The 13,700-nt window shown below is 39.8% G+C and overlaps 3 protein-coding genes across 3 annotated transcripts in view; 2 read left to right on the forward strand and 1 right to left on the reverse strand.

Moving 5' to 3' along the window:
* The window catches only part of LOC117140169, a 55,667-nt gene extending 42,518 nt beyond the window's left edge, over positions 1–13,149 (reverse strand). The window contains exon 1 of the mRNA XM_033302945.1: positions 12,795–13,149. The gene's annotated coding sequence lies outside the window, so the exon portion shown is untranslated. The remainder of the gene's footprint in view (positions 1–12,794) is intronic.
* Positions 4,650–4,901, forward strand: LOC117140172. Its single transcript, XM_033302949.1, has one exon. It carries the CDS (start codon positions 4,650–4,652, stop codon positions 4,899–4,901), a length of 252 nt encoding a protein of 83 aa, XP_033158840.1.
* LOC117140171 lies at positions 6,073–7,274 on the forward strand. Its single transcript, XM_033302948.1, is given in 2 exon segments — positions 6,073–6,910; positions 6,912–7,274. Coding segments are annotated over 2 exon segments (375 nt in total). The 5' UTR covers positions 6,073–6,650; the 3' UTR covers positions 7,027–7,274.
* Positions 13,150–13,700: the final 551 nt, after the last annotated feature.

Here is a 13,700-nt window from a genome sequence, read left to right on the forward strand (position 1 = left end):
GTAATCGTAGCCCTTAATCAACAGTTTTTGGAAGAATCCCACAGACAGTCTTCACCCAGTGGCTGAGCACGTGCCGCGCGATTGGAGAATTGGAAATCTCTCGATGACGCAGAAGAAACCGAAGAAGAAACGAGACGCCAGCGAGAGGGAAAGTGAAAAGCAGATACTCGAACATCAACAAAAGTCTAATCAGACCCAGTGCAACAAGTACACATCATGCTCGTGGTCTTCGTAGATTTAAACTCTCTTTCTGTGTCATTGACAGACGCGTCTCGTCTTTCGTCTATCGTAGCTTTGGATTCGGAATCGGCTTTGTTTCGCCGTGGCTGTTTTGACTGACAAATGAAAATCTCTATTGGCTATCGCCAGACAATCAAAAGCCGAAGAGACAACAGCCATGAGAAGTCGTCTGTCGACGGTTGCAAACTTTACACACATTACGGCCCGGCCAAAAGAAATGAAATGAAATGACAACAACTGCAGTGCCACATACGAAAATGTACTTTCACTCATCGGATTTTTTAGTTTTTTAGTTTTTGGTCTTTTGAAAACGTCATCGTGTCGCAGATAAAATAACAAACAAACACCGGCCCCCAAAAAAGAAAAACAGACAAAATGCAAAGATCTCCGGCTGATTGATGTCAGCCAAATCTCATCTGCTGCGTTTTCCCAGGCTCAAAGGAAAAAACTTTTCTTCTCACTCGCTTCAAAGCTGAATAAATACATTTTGTTGCACCTCAACTTTGCTCATATCCCTTGCTTGACTCGCGCAAACTTGCCCAATTAAATGCAAATTTTCGTGTTTTAGAATTCGAAGTCGAAGAATCGCATACCCGTAGATGCACAGGAAAAATAGAATTTCAGCATGACTTTTTAGGTCAACATTCTTTACTGGTATCTATGATATTTATTAATGATTAATTAAAATCGACTTATAAATTTACATATCTTATATTCTAAATATCGTGTTATAGTACAAATGTATATTTGCCAAAAATGCGTCTGATAGAAGATGCGTAACAAGGCCCCCATTTTTGCCGGTGTACAAAGATCTACACACTTGCAAACCGGAGAGAAAGATGCAAATGGTCTTTTCTCCAATTTTCCACAGTCGACCACCCACATGGACAGTGGGCGCCACGGACGTCTCACTTGGCAGAAATCGCACACACACACACACAGACGTACAAACACAACAGTGCTGGCCACAAATTTATGCGCATTTTGATCAAATCGCCAAAACGGCGAGTGGGCGTGGTCGAGTTATACGGGGCGGGCGACTGGAGGTCCAGTACTTGGACCCCCAAAGCGTTTTTTGTGTTTTTTGTACATATTTTATTTCTATTTTATCGCTTTTATTGCCGCCTTATTTATTTCGTTTGTTTTGGTCGTTTTTCTTGCCAGCGAAAGTGAGCATAACAAGCCAGAAAAAAGTGCAAGCGATACTAGAAAATTAATTGGTGTTTGTTTGGTCTATCATTTCCATGGAAATCATGCAAGAAGCTTAAACTTCAGATACAAGTATGGTTGTGGTAATTACTGGAAGTTCTGCTGATTAATTCTGATTAATTTTTAAGGCAGCCATTTGCTTAAACGCTTGAGTTATTTAAATTTCTTAGTCTGTTTATATTTTGTTTTGTAAAAGTGCCCCCCTCCATTCATAAATTTCTGTAAAACCCCAAATAAATTCGTATCTGAAATACCCATATCCGCAAAATTGATTTCATATTCGTGCCACAAGATTTACCGCATTTAGCCCGAGAACTTCAGCTGCAGACCATGTCGAATTTATAACCTTTTGCCACTGCCGATTCGAATATTTCATTCACAACCATTGAGTTCACAAATACAAAACAGCATGCCGGGCAAAGCGCAGCGTGTTGCACTCTCATACTTACTACGTGTATACCGTTATGGCCAAGGCCCCAAACAAACCGCAAATTCATGAGCTTGCAACTCAGACGGAGACTTTGTGGATGTGGATGTTGCAAAATCGAGAATCATTTGCTGGCGCAGCAAAACGTTATCTACAGCATCGTCATCATCTCGCTCGTTAATTACGTGGCTCAATTGCTCGAAATTAATCTGTTTCCGTTTTTGTAATTAAATCTGGGGATTTTCACTATAAGCAGATCAAGTTAACTTGACCTTAATTGCAATTTGTGCATAATTTATAATTTATATATTTTGTTGTTCTTCTCGTGCCTTCAATCAAAGATGAATATATTTAAAGTTGAGGTAGAGAAACTGCTTTCGAGAGCCGGATATGATTTCATGCGTAATTTTAAAATATTAGTTTAGGCCTAAAGGCACAAAAACGGCTTACGAATTTTGATATTTCATATATAAGTAGGTACAGATGGAGAAAACCTTTGCCCGAAATATCGCTCATTGTTGTGTACAACCAGTCAAGAGTAACTATTCCATACATTCATCTTTCTAAGGTAATTCGAGTATGCAAATTGTATTTTTAGTATTTAAAAATACTGGCGAATCATTGCAGAAAAGTACCCCACAATTTGGCCAACATTTCGCTGGCGGCCTCACCCTGAATTTGGCCAAAAGACAAAGGCGGCAATTGTCTCTGTTCGCTGGCAGATAACAATTGTTTGGCAGATTTTTCGCCTGGGCCAGCAGTTTCTTGTCAATTCATTGGCTTTAATTGCTGTGTTTGCCGTTTGCCGTTTGCAGTTTGGAGTTGCATGTTGTTAAGCCAGGCAGACACTGTGAATGATATATGGCCTGCGGCAGAGCATAGCCTATCCTCCTTGCTTTTGGCCTGGTCAAAAGATTGATGGTGTTATGCAATGCGAAACCCTTTTTATTTCGCTTACTTTGAATAGAGGGAGAGCAGCCTTATCGCCAATGCGCATCGTTGTGTGCAGCATTAAAAACTTTTTGTGGCCAGGCACGCAAATATCAAAACTGAACTCCATTGAACCCCTCCAACTGCCATTTTCCATAAGCTTGGCCAAAACAAAGAGAGACCCGCCAAGGTAATGCCAAAATCCGCTTTGAATTAAAAGTGAAATAAAGGCGAAGGAAAAATGTTATCATTCGGCTAATTTTTTCCTTTTTTTTATATTTTTCCTGTTCCAAAGACGTAGAGTCACGCAAACGTGAAGCCATAGCCATAGAGTGCAAAATGTCGCGGCATTATAAATTGAATTGGGGGAAGGTCCTTAAGCTTCTGGTCTAAACCAAAGCAAAACCACCTGCTAAAACTCACTTTTCGGCGAAAAATAGTGAAATAAATGAGAAATATAGTAATGAGAATGGACGAAAATGGTGGAAAAGCGAATAAAGTTCGTTTGCCGCAGTCTAGACAACAACTGCACTCGGTTTGCGGGGTGAGGTTTTTGGGGTGTGGCTGCCAAAAAGGACATTAAGTCATTCAGCCACGTTTGCAGGGCCAAAAAATTTAGAGCCAAGGCGAAAAGCCAGACAGACAAGGCTGTATCTATGTAAATCTATATGCGTTTGTTTTTTGCATGTGTGCCTCTGCTTTTGTATCTATGTGTGTTTGTTAGTTTGTGTTGCGGCAAATAATAGTAATTTGGCTAACACGAAAATTGCAGCCTTTGGGCGTCGTTTGTGTTTCGTTATTCGACGTTTCTAGCCATGAACTTGAAAAGGTTTTCCGATTCTCTTGACCAGGGACTTTTGCCGCTCATTTAAAGTGGAAATTAACAAGCCATGAAAAGGGAACGCTAGGCAGAAGTACACTCATCGTGCACTTTTCGAAATTACATTTGAATATTGAATTTGCATCTTCCTTGAATTGTTTAAGCCACCAAACCATCAGACGTAATTAAAATAAGTATAGAAAATAGTAAATTACAAATTTATGCATTTTTGTGAAGTATTTTTTAATTAGAATTCTGAATAACATATTAAAAAAGAAATTTTATTTTATTAAGCTTTAGAGATAAATAATAAATATTACAATGCAAGATAGTTATTTGCAATGGTAATAAAGTACTAATCTGATTTTCCGATTAATCGGAAACTTCGTGGCCTTAAATTACATTTTCCCCGCCCAATCGAATCTTAAATCAAGCTCAACTTCGCACAGAACACAGTTAACAACAGAATCGAATGGCTGAAATCAATGCTGGGCCATAAATATCTCTGCACTTGAGTTGGCCTCCTTGCTGGTTTTTCCGACTCATGTGAGCCATGACGCAGGGAAAAGCCCCACGAAAGTCGGGGGGCGTTGCCATTGATTCGCGCCGAGGGGGCGTGCCTGGTGTGGACGATGGGGCGTATGAGTAATCCACGGCGCTCATAATACCAACGCCTCCTTTGGCACTCGTAAAAGTGTTTGTGATGAGTTTAATTAAAGATCTGCGAGGGATTTGCAATTGCATTTCGCCCAGCAGATGGCACAATGCGGAAGCCCAAAGCAGAATGAGCTATTATGCAATTAGCAATTAGCATCAATTGAAACCAAGTCCGAGTCCAAGTCTGAGATTGAATGCGTTTGCTGGCCCAAAACACTCGACTGGGTCAACCGCTCATCAGGCAAACGGCGGGGCATCCAAGGTAACATCGTCTCCTACATTTTCCATTTCCCTTTCCAGCCTCCAGCCTCCAACATCCATCTCATCATCTCCATCGGCATATCTGGCCTTTGTTTACCCACTTTGATGCAACGTTTGTGTTGCTGTCAAACAAATAACGAAACGATTTGCTCATTTGTTGATATTTGCATTTCGCAACGGTCTTCGGGGCAGCAGAAGAAGTCTGCGGATGCCTCTACTCCCCATAAGAATGCAAATCTCGAGTGTGCTAAAGATTTCGCAATGGACTCTGCGATTTCTACGACCTCTCGGGACTTGAACTCCACACGAGGAAACCACATATGTGAGCATATTCCCCGCTGGATGGCTATGATGTAAATCGTATCATAAGTCGCAGCACTTAAATAAACGTAATACATCTCTTCATATTGGCTTAGGCGTGTCAGCATACCCTAGAATTTCGATTTAATATGTTTATAGCAATTGATAAATATTCTAGCTATCTGAATGGTGAAATTTCAATATATTGTGTACTTTCAAAACCTTTGAGTACTATCTTTGATATAATTATTTTGTATAGAGTTGTCAGGAAAGGGATCTTTATATATTTTGTATTTTACTAATATAAAAATTGTTAAAAAATATTTATTGTTTTTACTATTATATTAAACATATTCTTGTGATAATTTTTCACCCTGTAAGACCAAAGACGCTGCGTCATCGGATCGAAGATCTGTTCAAAGTCCACAGCGCCTAACTATAAATAGGCAAACAACTGCAGACTGCAGAAACTGGCCGAGTCTTTGCAGATTTGTAGATTTTAAGAGAAGACTCCGATCCGGCTGCCAGCTGAAAGCAATCTGGCTTAATCATGTGAGAAGCGACCAGGCCAACGAGCAGGGAATGTGGCACCGAAAACAAACAAAAACGAAGAAAATCGCAGAGGAAGGATGGAAAGGGGGGCTAGAGTAAAAATCCAACTGAAATCGAGTTTGGCTCCACTTAGTGTTAGTGGCCGCGTAACTCAACTTGACTCTCTCGGCCAAATCTAAAATCCAACTCCATTTCTGCGGATCGGGTTCTCCGGGCCGTTCTTGTGTTTCTCTGGCGGATCGCATGACTCAACTGGAGATGGTTGGAAGCTGAAAGATGCAGCCAAGTGGAGAGGAAACGCATTCAAACAGAAGACGTCTTCACGGGGAATTCGATTTACAGGCCAGAGATTTTTCTTATTTAATATTTAAAATTAATCTAATATGTATGGGAATCGGATGCTTTTTATTCAGTTAAGGAAATTTGATCCATTTTAAGCTCACATAATACAGCAAACATTGTTCCAGTTACTTGTAGAGAAGTTAAGAGGTTTAGTAAATGGAAATTTATTTTTTATAGGTTGAAGAGCCTGATGAAGAAATGAACCCACAGTCATAAAATGTTCAATGAAACCTCATTTTACGACCGCAATAAATGTAATTTTTATTTGTTGAATTTTTTCCTTTAAATTTTTCCAATATGTTGGACTGCAAGGCACTACAACAGTTTCATTTTCATTTACTGTCATTCTTTTGAGTAGATATCATTTAAACTAACCAAATTCGAAGTACTACCACCAACCTCTCCAAAATGTCTAAACCAGTTTTTATAAAAATTGTAAACAAAGAAAAAATGTTTAATATATACTATATGTAATTGAAAGGCACGAACTCGCCATGCCGAGGCTAACCATCCAATCCTCAAAGGTTCCACCGACCGAAAACAAAGAATCATTGAGCTTCTATCCCAAACCAGAGTCGCCGAATCCCAAAACAAGTTGAGAGCCGCCAAAGTGCGGAAAAGTGTGGAAAACTGAACTGGCTTTTCTGCTGGCTGCGGCAGAGGAAACGTTATTTCCAGGAAATGCACTTAGCTCTTTCACTCCGTCTCGTTTGTGTCTTTTTCGTTACCTCTCGTGCTGAGTGAAAATTTGAGGACCCAATCGCTAGGAACTTTCTTTTGATCAAGTGAGAAATTGGTGTGCGAAAAACGCCAGTTGGAAAAGCTCACTCGCTCGGAAAACAGCATTTGCGAGGCGGGATGTGAGAACGAAAGCGAAACAATTCCGATCCGAGCGAAGATGCCAAGGCACAGATGCCAGGGAGGCCAGAAAAGCCCATGGAGCTAATTAAGCCGCCTCGCATGAGTGCTGTGTGGTTTTCCACGGGGCCAGAGGTTGCGGGTGGCTCTGCATCAAGGGAAAGCACTAACTGCAACATCAACATCAACAGCAACATTAGCAACAAGAGCAACAAAGATGAGAAATCGCTGGCTTCCTGGCTTCATGAAGAAATGAGTCTAGAGTGCCAGTTGGGGAAAAACTTGTTCATCTTTGGCTCTAACGAGCTAACGGAGCGACAAGCGGACAAGCAGCGGACCAACCGAGCTGATGGGCGGACTGGCGGACGGACGCCGCATTGGACGGACGGACAACTGTGAGCGATTCCACACAAAACAAGACGATGGGTAAACAACCAGGCAGCAACAACAAGAGCAGCGGCACAAGTAGCAAATGGCAAGTGCAAGTGTAGCAGCAACGGACATTTGTACTTTCCTGAAGATGGACTCGTGATCACGAGATCTCAGCCAGATCTGAATGTAGCAAACAATATGGTATTGAAGGATCGATGTTGACATCGAAATTATATTAGAAACAAATTTAAGGGAAGTAAAGAAATGGGAAATACAACTTTTAAACACAGTACAATTGTATGTATTATTTATTAATAGGAATTTATTATTATCATGATATAAACTCTTTCTAAAAGCAAATAATCCTAGAAGTTGGTTTATATCGGATATAAGGCCTAATTTAACAGACATTTAAAACCAGTCTATTTAATAAACTGGTTAGGATCTATTCCTCACGAATCACGCAGCCGCCCATTCAAAGTTGATGGTTTATGTTGGTTGCCTCCTGGAGTGGGTGTATAGTGTATGGTAGATAATGTATTGTCGGATGATTCGACCGATGTGCAATGTGTGGCACACACAGTGCGGCAATGTGTGTGTTTCTGGCCTGGCCCTGGCCAAAACAATAAACAAATAAATTACATGAAAGCGGCTGCCACAGTTTGAATCTCTTCAACAAGATAATCACAATGAAGCGGCACGAAATGTGCAGCAATGTGGCATCCTCATTAACCCTCCGATTCCCCTAACCCCAACGATGCCGCACCACGCCGGGCGAGAAAGTGAAAGTCATTGCGAATCCTCGAAGCAAACAGAAAAAAGCAGAAGCAGGCAGAAAGTAATTGGCCAGGTCGCCTCGTGGGTTAATTAAAACGCACTTTGTGGCCAAAAGGAGGGAAAAAGAGCGCTCTTTGAGCCCACTCATCATCGGATATCTAGCCAGACCAATCGATATGGTATTCGTACTCGTACGAAATGTAAATATCCCAGTGACCACAAAAACCGCAAGATACGCATCCGCGAGATGCCTTTGAAATGTCTAAGACAAATTAATTTGCACGAGCTTTAAGACCGCGCACTTTTCACTTCTTCCGCAATAAACAAATCGCTGGCGATTTTTCCCCTGCCAGTGCGGCGGGAAAGTATAGAAAGCTGCTCAATGAGAATCAATAAATTTGCTCAGGCGGCAGTGGCTGCCACTTAAAGCCTGATAGCTATATTTAAGTCCATTTCCCCCTCCCATGCACCGCCCAAAGGCTTTTTGTGGGTCAGTCGATCAGGCGCAACTCGAGTTGGAAACTTCCATGTAGGAGGCTTCTAAAAGCGCATCTGAATTCGAGGCTGGTACTTTTAAGTGGTATTGGTGTAATGACCAACTGGGTCATCAGCCCATGGGTTGTTGCCCCCCATCTGCTCCGACCGACCCCCCACACTTTCCGCCCAGAACTCGAATTCAAATCTACACTTAATCAACAAATCGCTGGCAAAACGTCGGCGCAAATTATGGGAAATCTTTGCTCGACCATGGAATTACCCATGAGAAGTAGCAGGAGAGATTAAAAATGTCAGACAAAGTGCTTAATAATATAATAAACTTTTTAAAACAAATAGATATCATGGTGCATTGAAGATTAATGCAACTTTGACTCAAATGCACATTAGTCTTTATTAAGTCAACAAAATGATTAGCTTAACTTTAGTAAATTTGAAGGACTTGCAGAACTTTCAGAACAATTGGCGTGACTCAGAGTGGTTAACTGATACCTTTTTCGTATGTATCTTACACCTTGGCGAACACTTTCCCTTCGAGTGCCCACATGCACCACTTCCACATTAAATAGGCATGGGTATAGTATGACAAACCGAGTGGTCACTCGGATGCATTTTGGACCACTTGGCCTCGACGCGTGGGCATGACAGGTTGGGTTAACTGAGTGCAGAGCCGAGAACCGGCGACAACTCGGACGACTCAATAAACTAGCTTTTGTTGGCTTATTGACAGCGGGACGGCAGGACAGCCGCACATTCTGCGATTGTGCAATGGGTGGCACATGTGGCACATACCGATACCCCCATACCCCCACTCTGGTTCGGATTCGTCGTGGCAAGTAGCAAGTGGCAAGAATCTGGGAGATCGAGACCAACTGGCAGCTGGCCGGCAGACCTTGCCGAAACGGTAAATGTCGTACACAGAAATAAATATATAATATATCTCTTTTATTTTATCCATATTTTATAACAAAAGTGTCAAAATCAGAGATTCAAATGTACAAAAAGAAAATAATTAAAGCAAAACAATATATAAATAAACATTTCTATAATTCCTTAATTATAAAGATATGTGTTTTTAATACAGTCTCATAACTGTAGCATAATTATTAGCGTTTTGGTTTATGATCCAACTTTTATATAAATTTTTATTAATTTAATATTTATTATGATTGTGGCTGCTAGATTTGCTTGTGGATTATTTGATTATGTATATGTTCTTAGCATTTTTTGAGCTAAAACTAAATAAGAAATCTTAGATCCAATCAGTGCTAACGTTTGAACTACTATTCCCAAAAACGTATATTTTATTTCTCTAAGTGCTTTTAAAAAATGTGTAGGTTTTTTAAGAGGGCAGCCGTGGCGGAAACAGGGGAGTTGGGCTAACATTACCGGAGGCCCACATTGACATGCTCTGAATACTGGGCTGCAGCTCATTGTTGTTGTTGCTGTTTTTAATGCCGCATGTGGCACTTGCAGCAGCCACCAGAGTCTTGAGAATGGCATTTTGATTTATTGGCTAGTTCCAGACCTGCGATTGCATAATCGCCGCCAAAAAACTTTGCGACTATAAAACTATATAAAACTCCATGGGGCTGGAGTGGAAGTGGCGGGGAATCCGTTCATTTTTTCCCACAATTTGCAAACAATAATGAAAACCCAGCTCACCGGCTGCTGCCCGACTACCTGGCTAATTAAATCAAATAAGCCATGCAAGCGCATTAAAAATGCAAGCAGCTAATAAAACTACAAAAAACGCGAGCAGACAGGCAAAACAAATAAAATTGGGAAATAACACATTGGCCATATAACACGTCGAATGGTTAATGCTCTCGCCACGGGAAGCTTTAACCATTTCAAAATCTAATAAAAAAATAAATAAAAACAAGCTCCGATAAGAGCCCAGAAACCATCCTTCCATACATAGTATCATTTCATAACTCAATAATATTTATTATAAGGGGCTGCAAAAATGTGTAAAAATATAGATATTGCCTACTAGATTCATCCTAATCTTCCTTTAATCTAGAATTGTGTCTAATGAGTTATGTTACTTTTTATTTATTTAGGTGTTCTTTTATTAATTTATAACAAATGCAATACCAATTTAATGAAATCTTTAAGATACATTTTCCCACCAACTCCTGACATTGCTATGGGATTTTCCAGAGGTTTCCTCTTTCCTCCAACGAAGCCAATGCCGCAGCAATTAGACCCGTCCAAAAAGGGCAGCGCAACAAGACGGCGGCAGCGGCAAATAAAAAATTAAGCTCGGCTGCATGCCACAAGTGGCCAAAGTGCTTCCAGCCAGCCGGCCGGCAACGACCGATAAGAGAGCAACAACTGTGCAACGGGCCAACAAGACAACAGAAATATGGTCACAGCGACTGCAACCCAACTGAAGCGGGCTAACAACAAAATTGGCAACAAAAAGGCAACCAATTAAGGCCAATTTAGTTGCAGCAACGCCAAGCGGCAGCGACACAAGAAATAATCAGTGAGAAAACAGCAACCAGAGCAGCAACAACAATATCGCAGCATGCAAATGAGAGCAGCGACCAAAGTAACTCGATACAAATTTTGCAAAAAGGCAACAGCAACGGGTAAAAAACTATGTATGTGCAGGCATTTGCAAGAAATTTTCACATTTTTTTTCTGCACCGCGGGAACTGTGAGAAAATATGCAAAGGCAACTGAAACGGAAAACTTTGAGACAGTGAAACAATCCTAAAAAGAACATACGACTACGAACTGTATTGGAAGTGCAGTTTAAGATTGTACAAATTAATATTAATTTTTAGTCATTGTATTATACTATGACAAATATCCAAACAAGTAATATGCAACTAGTTTGAAATTGTATTACAATATATTTATGGATTTTAATGGAAACTATATAAAGCTTATCAGTATCTCAAAAATATTTATGTTTTAATGATCAGTTATGGAATGTCTACTGCATTTCAAACTAGTTTAAAATGTGTCGTAAAAAGCGAATCAAGTTCAGTTTGACTTATTTGTACCAACGACCAGTCATTTTTGTAGCTTGTTTTTGAAATAACAAAATTAATTAAAATTCGTAAATATATTGTTTGAGTTTCATTAAGTGAAGAAATGCTAAGTACGTACTCCTTTAAAAGAGAGTTCAACAACATATGTACATTATAAGGGAAAAACAGGAAATATAAGAAGTAGATTTCCGTATGTTTCCCTGAAAATGATTAGTATATCTGAACCAAGTTCTACTTAAAGAAGTCAACCCGTAGTTTCATATTCTTGTGACAGGCTGTCTGCAATGAGTGACAAGGAGGGGTATATTAGTGTGGGAGCAGGCGATGCTTGAAGAATGAGACAGACAACTTGGAGCTGTTCTGATTTCGAATATTATTGATTAATGCCGCCTGATGACAGTATTCACTACAGCAACACCATCTGTGTCAGGTTGCAGATGCAGTGAAATCTTTTAACAGCCGACAAGAGGAAGCGAGATAGAAGATGCGAGAGCGAGAGGGGCATAGGGGGCTAACAAGGTGCTTGCATTAAACAATTGTTGGCTTGTTGTTGCTGTTTGCTCAGCTCAGCCCAAGGCGGCCCATTAAAAAGCTTAGCAAGCAGCAAGTGCCGTGACCTTTTTCCCTCAACTTCCAGTTCTTTTGGCTGCCTTTGTTTTTTTTTTATTTCGATGATTTCATTGTAGCTGCTGGCTTTTTTGTTTGCCTTTTTTTTTGTGCTCAGTGGCCGCATCCGAACCTAATTGCACCATCGGCCGAAGATCTTCAGTACACATAAAAGAAAATAGGGATCACCTAAAGTTGATATTTGCCAAACTGCTTTTAAATTAACTAAATAATTATGTAATGCTCTGTTTTTAAGCAAGTCAAAGTATGGGTGCAATTTCTCAACTTAAGTTAACTTAAGTAACATGTAGATTAATGCAGAACATTTACTTAACATTTTGTTTCAAAAGCGTTCTTACACACATTGTGTATGGAATATGTGAAAAACATGAATATAAATTTCCGTTTAAAGAAGAATAATAGTTTATTTATGTTTATATTAAGGACTAATAATGAAAATATGTTCTATATTATTTATACATTTATCATATTTATTGAAAGAGAACACGAAAACAAATTATCAGAGAATATCGAACTGAGAAATATCTTATTTTTGGAATGAAATGTTGCAAGAGTATCGCAAGCACGTCCCACAACTTTTTCGAGTGTATTTCTTGGGATCCCAAATAATAGAAGCCGCCATGTCTCGGGCCGTTGGTGTTGTTGTTTCAGTGTGTCTTAAAGTGCATTATCTTTCTTTTTGGCTTAATCAATTTAGACAGATCACACACACAGGTACACATTTAGGTTCAAAACATGCACACACCCACATGCAGGTGGCGAAAACTCCACCTCACAACCCGTTTTTTCTCATTGCCAAGAAAACTACTGAGCTTTGCACACACTTCTTCACTTTCTTCTTGTGCGTGCATGTGTGTGTGCAGCCTCAGAAAGTAACTGTATCTCATAAATTCACATTTACAACTCTTTTCATACATACCTGTCCAGCAAATTAGCAAGCCGCATACAAAAGAATACATATGTGTCGCTTTCAATTTTGCAATTGCAATATTGCAGTCTTTAAAATGGAAAACTCAAAACTCGAACTTAAGCCACCGGCTAACACACACATGTGCATTTACTTAGGATCCAAACAAACACACACAGCGATAATCAGAGGTAAACAAACGATGAAAACTCGCGACGCGAACGAAAAACACTTGCGTAAATATAAATATTGGATGGTTCGATTGGGGAAAAGCGAGGGGCAACAACCAAATACGCGACTCGTGTTCTAGCACGGAATGAGAAACTATTAGAGTCTCGTCTCGTCCGCTGCGAAGTCCAAAGACGATCTGAATCGCGAAGGAGATACTATATCTGAACTTCACTTTTCCCACACAGCATTTCCTCTGTCAGCTTCGTTTGACGCCGACAGTTCGCTTCGAACTTGTTGTGCCCGCATTATTTTAAGTTGCAGCGTTGCACCAGAACTATGTTATGTTCGTTAACAGAGTGTGACTGTATTCTGTAGCGTGCATACCAAAAATATACTGAACTTTAATGGCTCAGCGCCAAGCTACATGTGTACCGTTATTATTCAACGAAACTGAATTCGAAAAGAAAACAACATATGTACATTTCGGTCTAATGTAATTTTAGTTTTTTAATCCTTACAAATGTTTAAGTACTTATCATATCATATTATATAAATTATGGAAAGTATTTTTGTCAAATGTTATTTGCACTTTTTTTGTAAAAATAACTACAAAATATCGGTATTTACCTTAAATCCTTAAAATACCCACCCGAATAAACTAAAACCATTGTTATTCAGCGGAACTGAATTCAAGATAAAAAAGAATATTTAAGTGGTAAGGTAATCTAAGATCTTTAATTCTTTGTT

This window comes from Drosophila mauritiana, chromosome 3L (assembly GCF_004382145.1).
Source record: "Drosophila mauritiana strain mau12 chromosome 3L, ASM438214v1, whole genome shotgun sequence".
In the NCBI taxonomy this organism is placed as follows: Eukaryota; Metazoa; Arthropoda; class Insecta; order Diptera; family Drosophilidae; genus Drosophila; species Drosophila mauritiana.

What these genes read in the sequence shown, in the direction of transcription:
- LOC117140172 (XM_033302949.1), top strand. Translation starts at nt 4,650, where the DNA reads ATGCAACGTTTGTGTTGCTGTCAAACAAATAACGAAACGATTTGCTCA.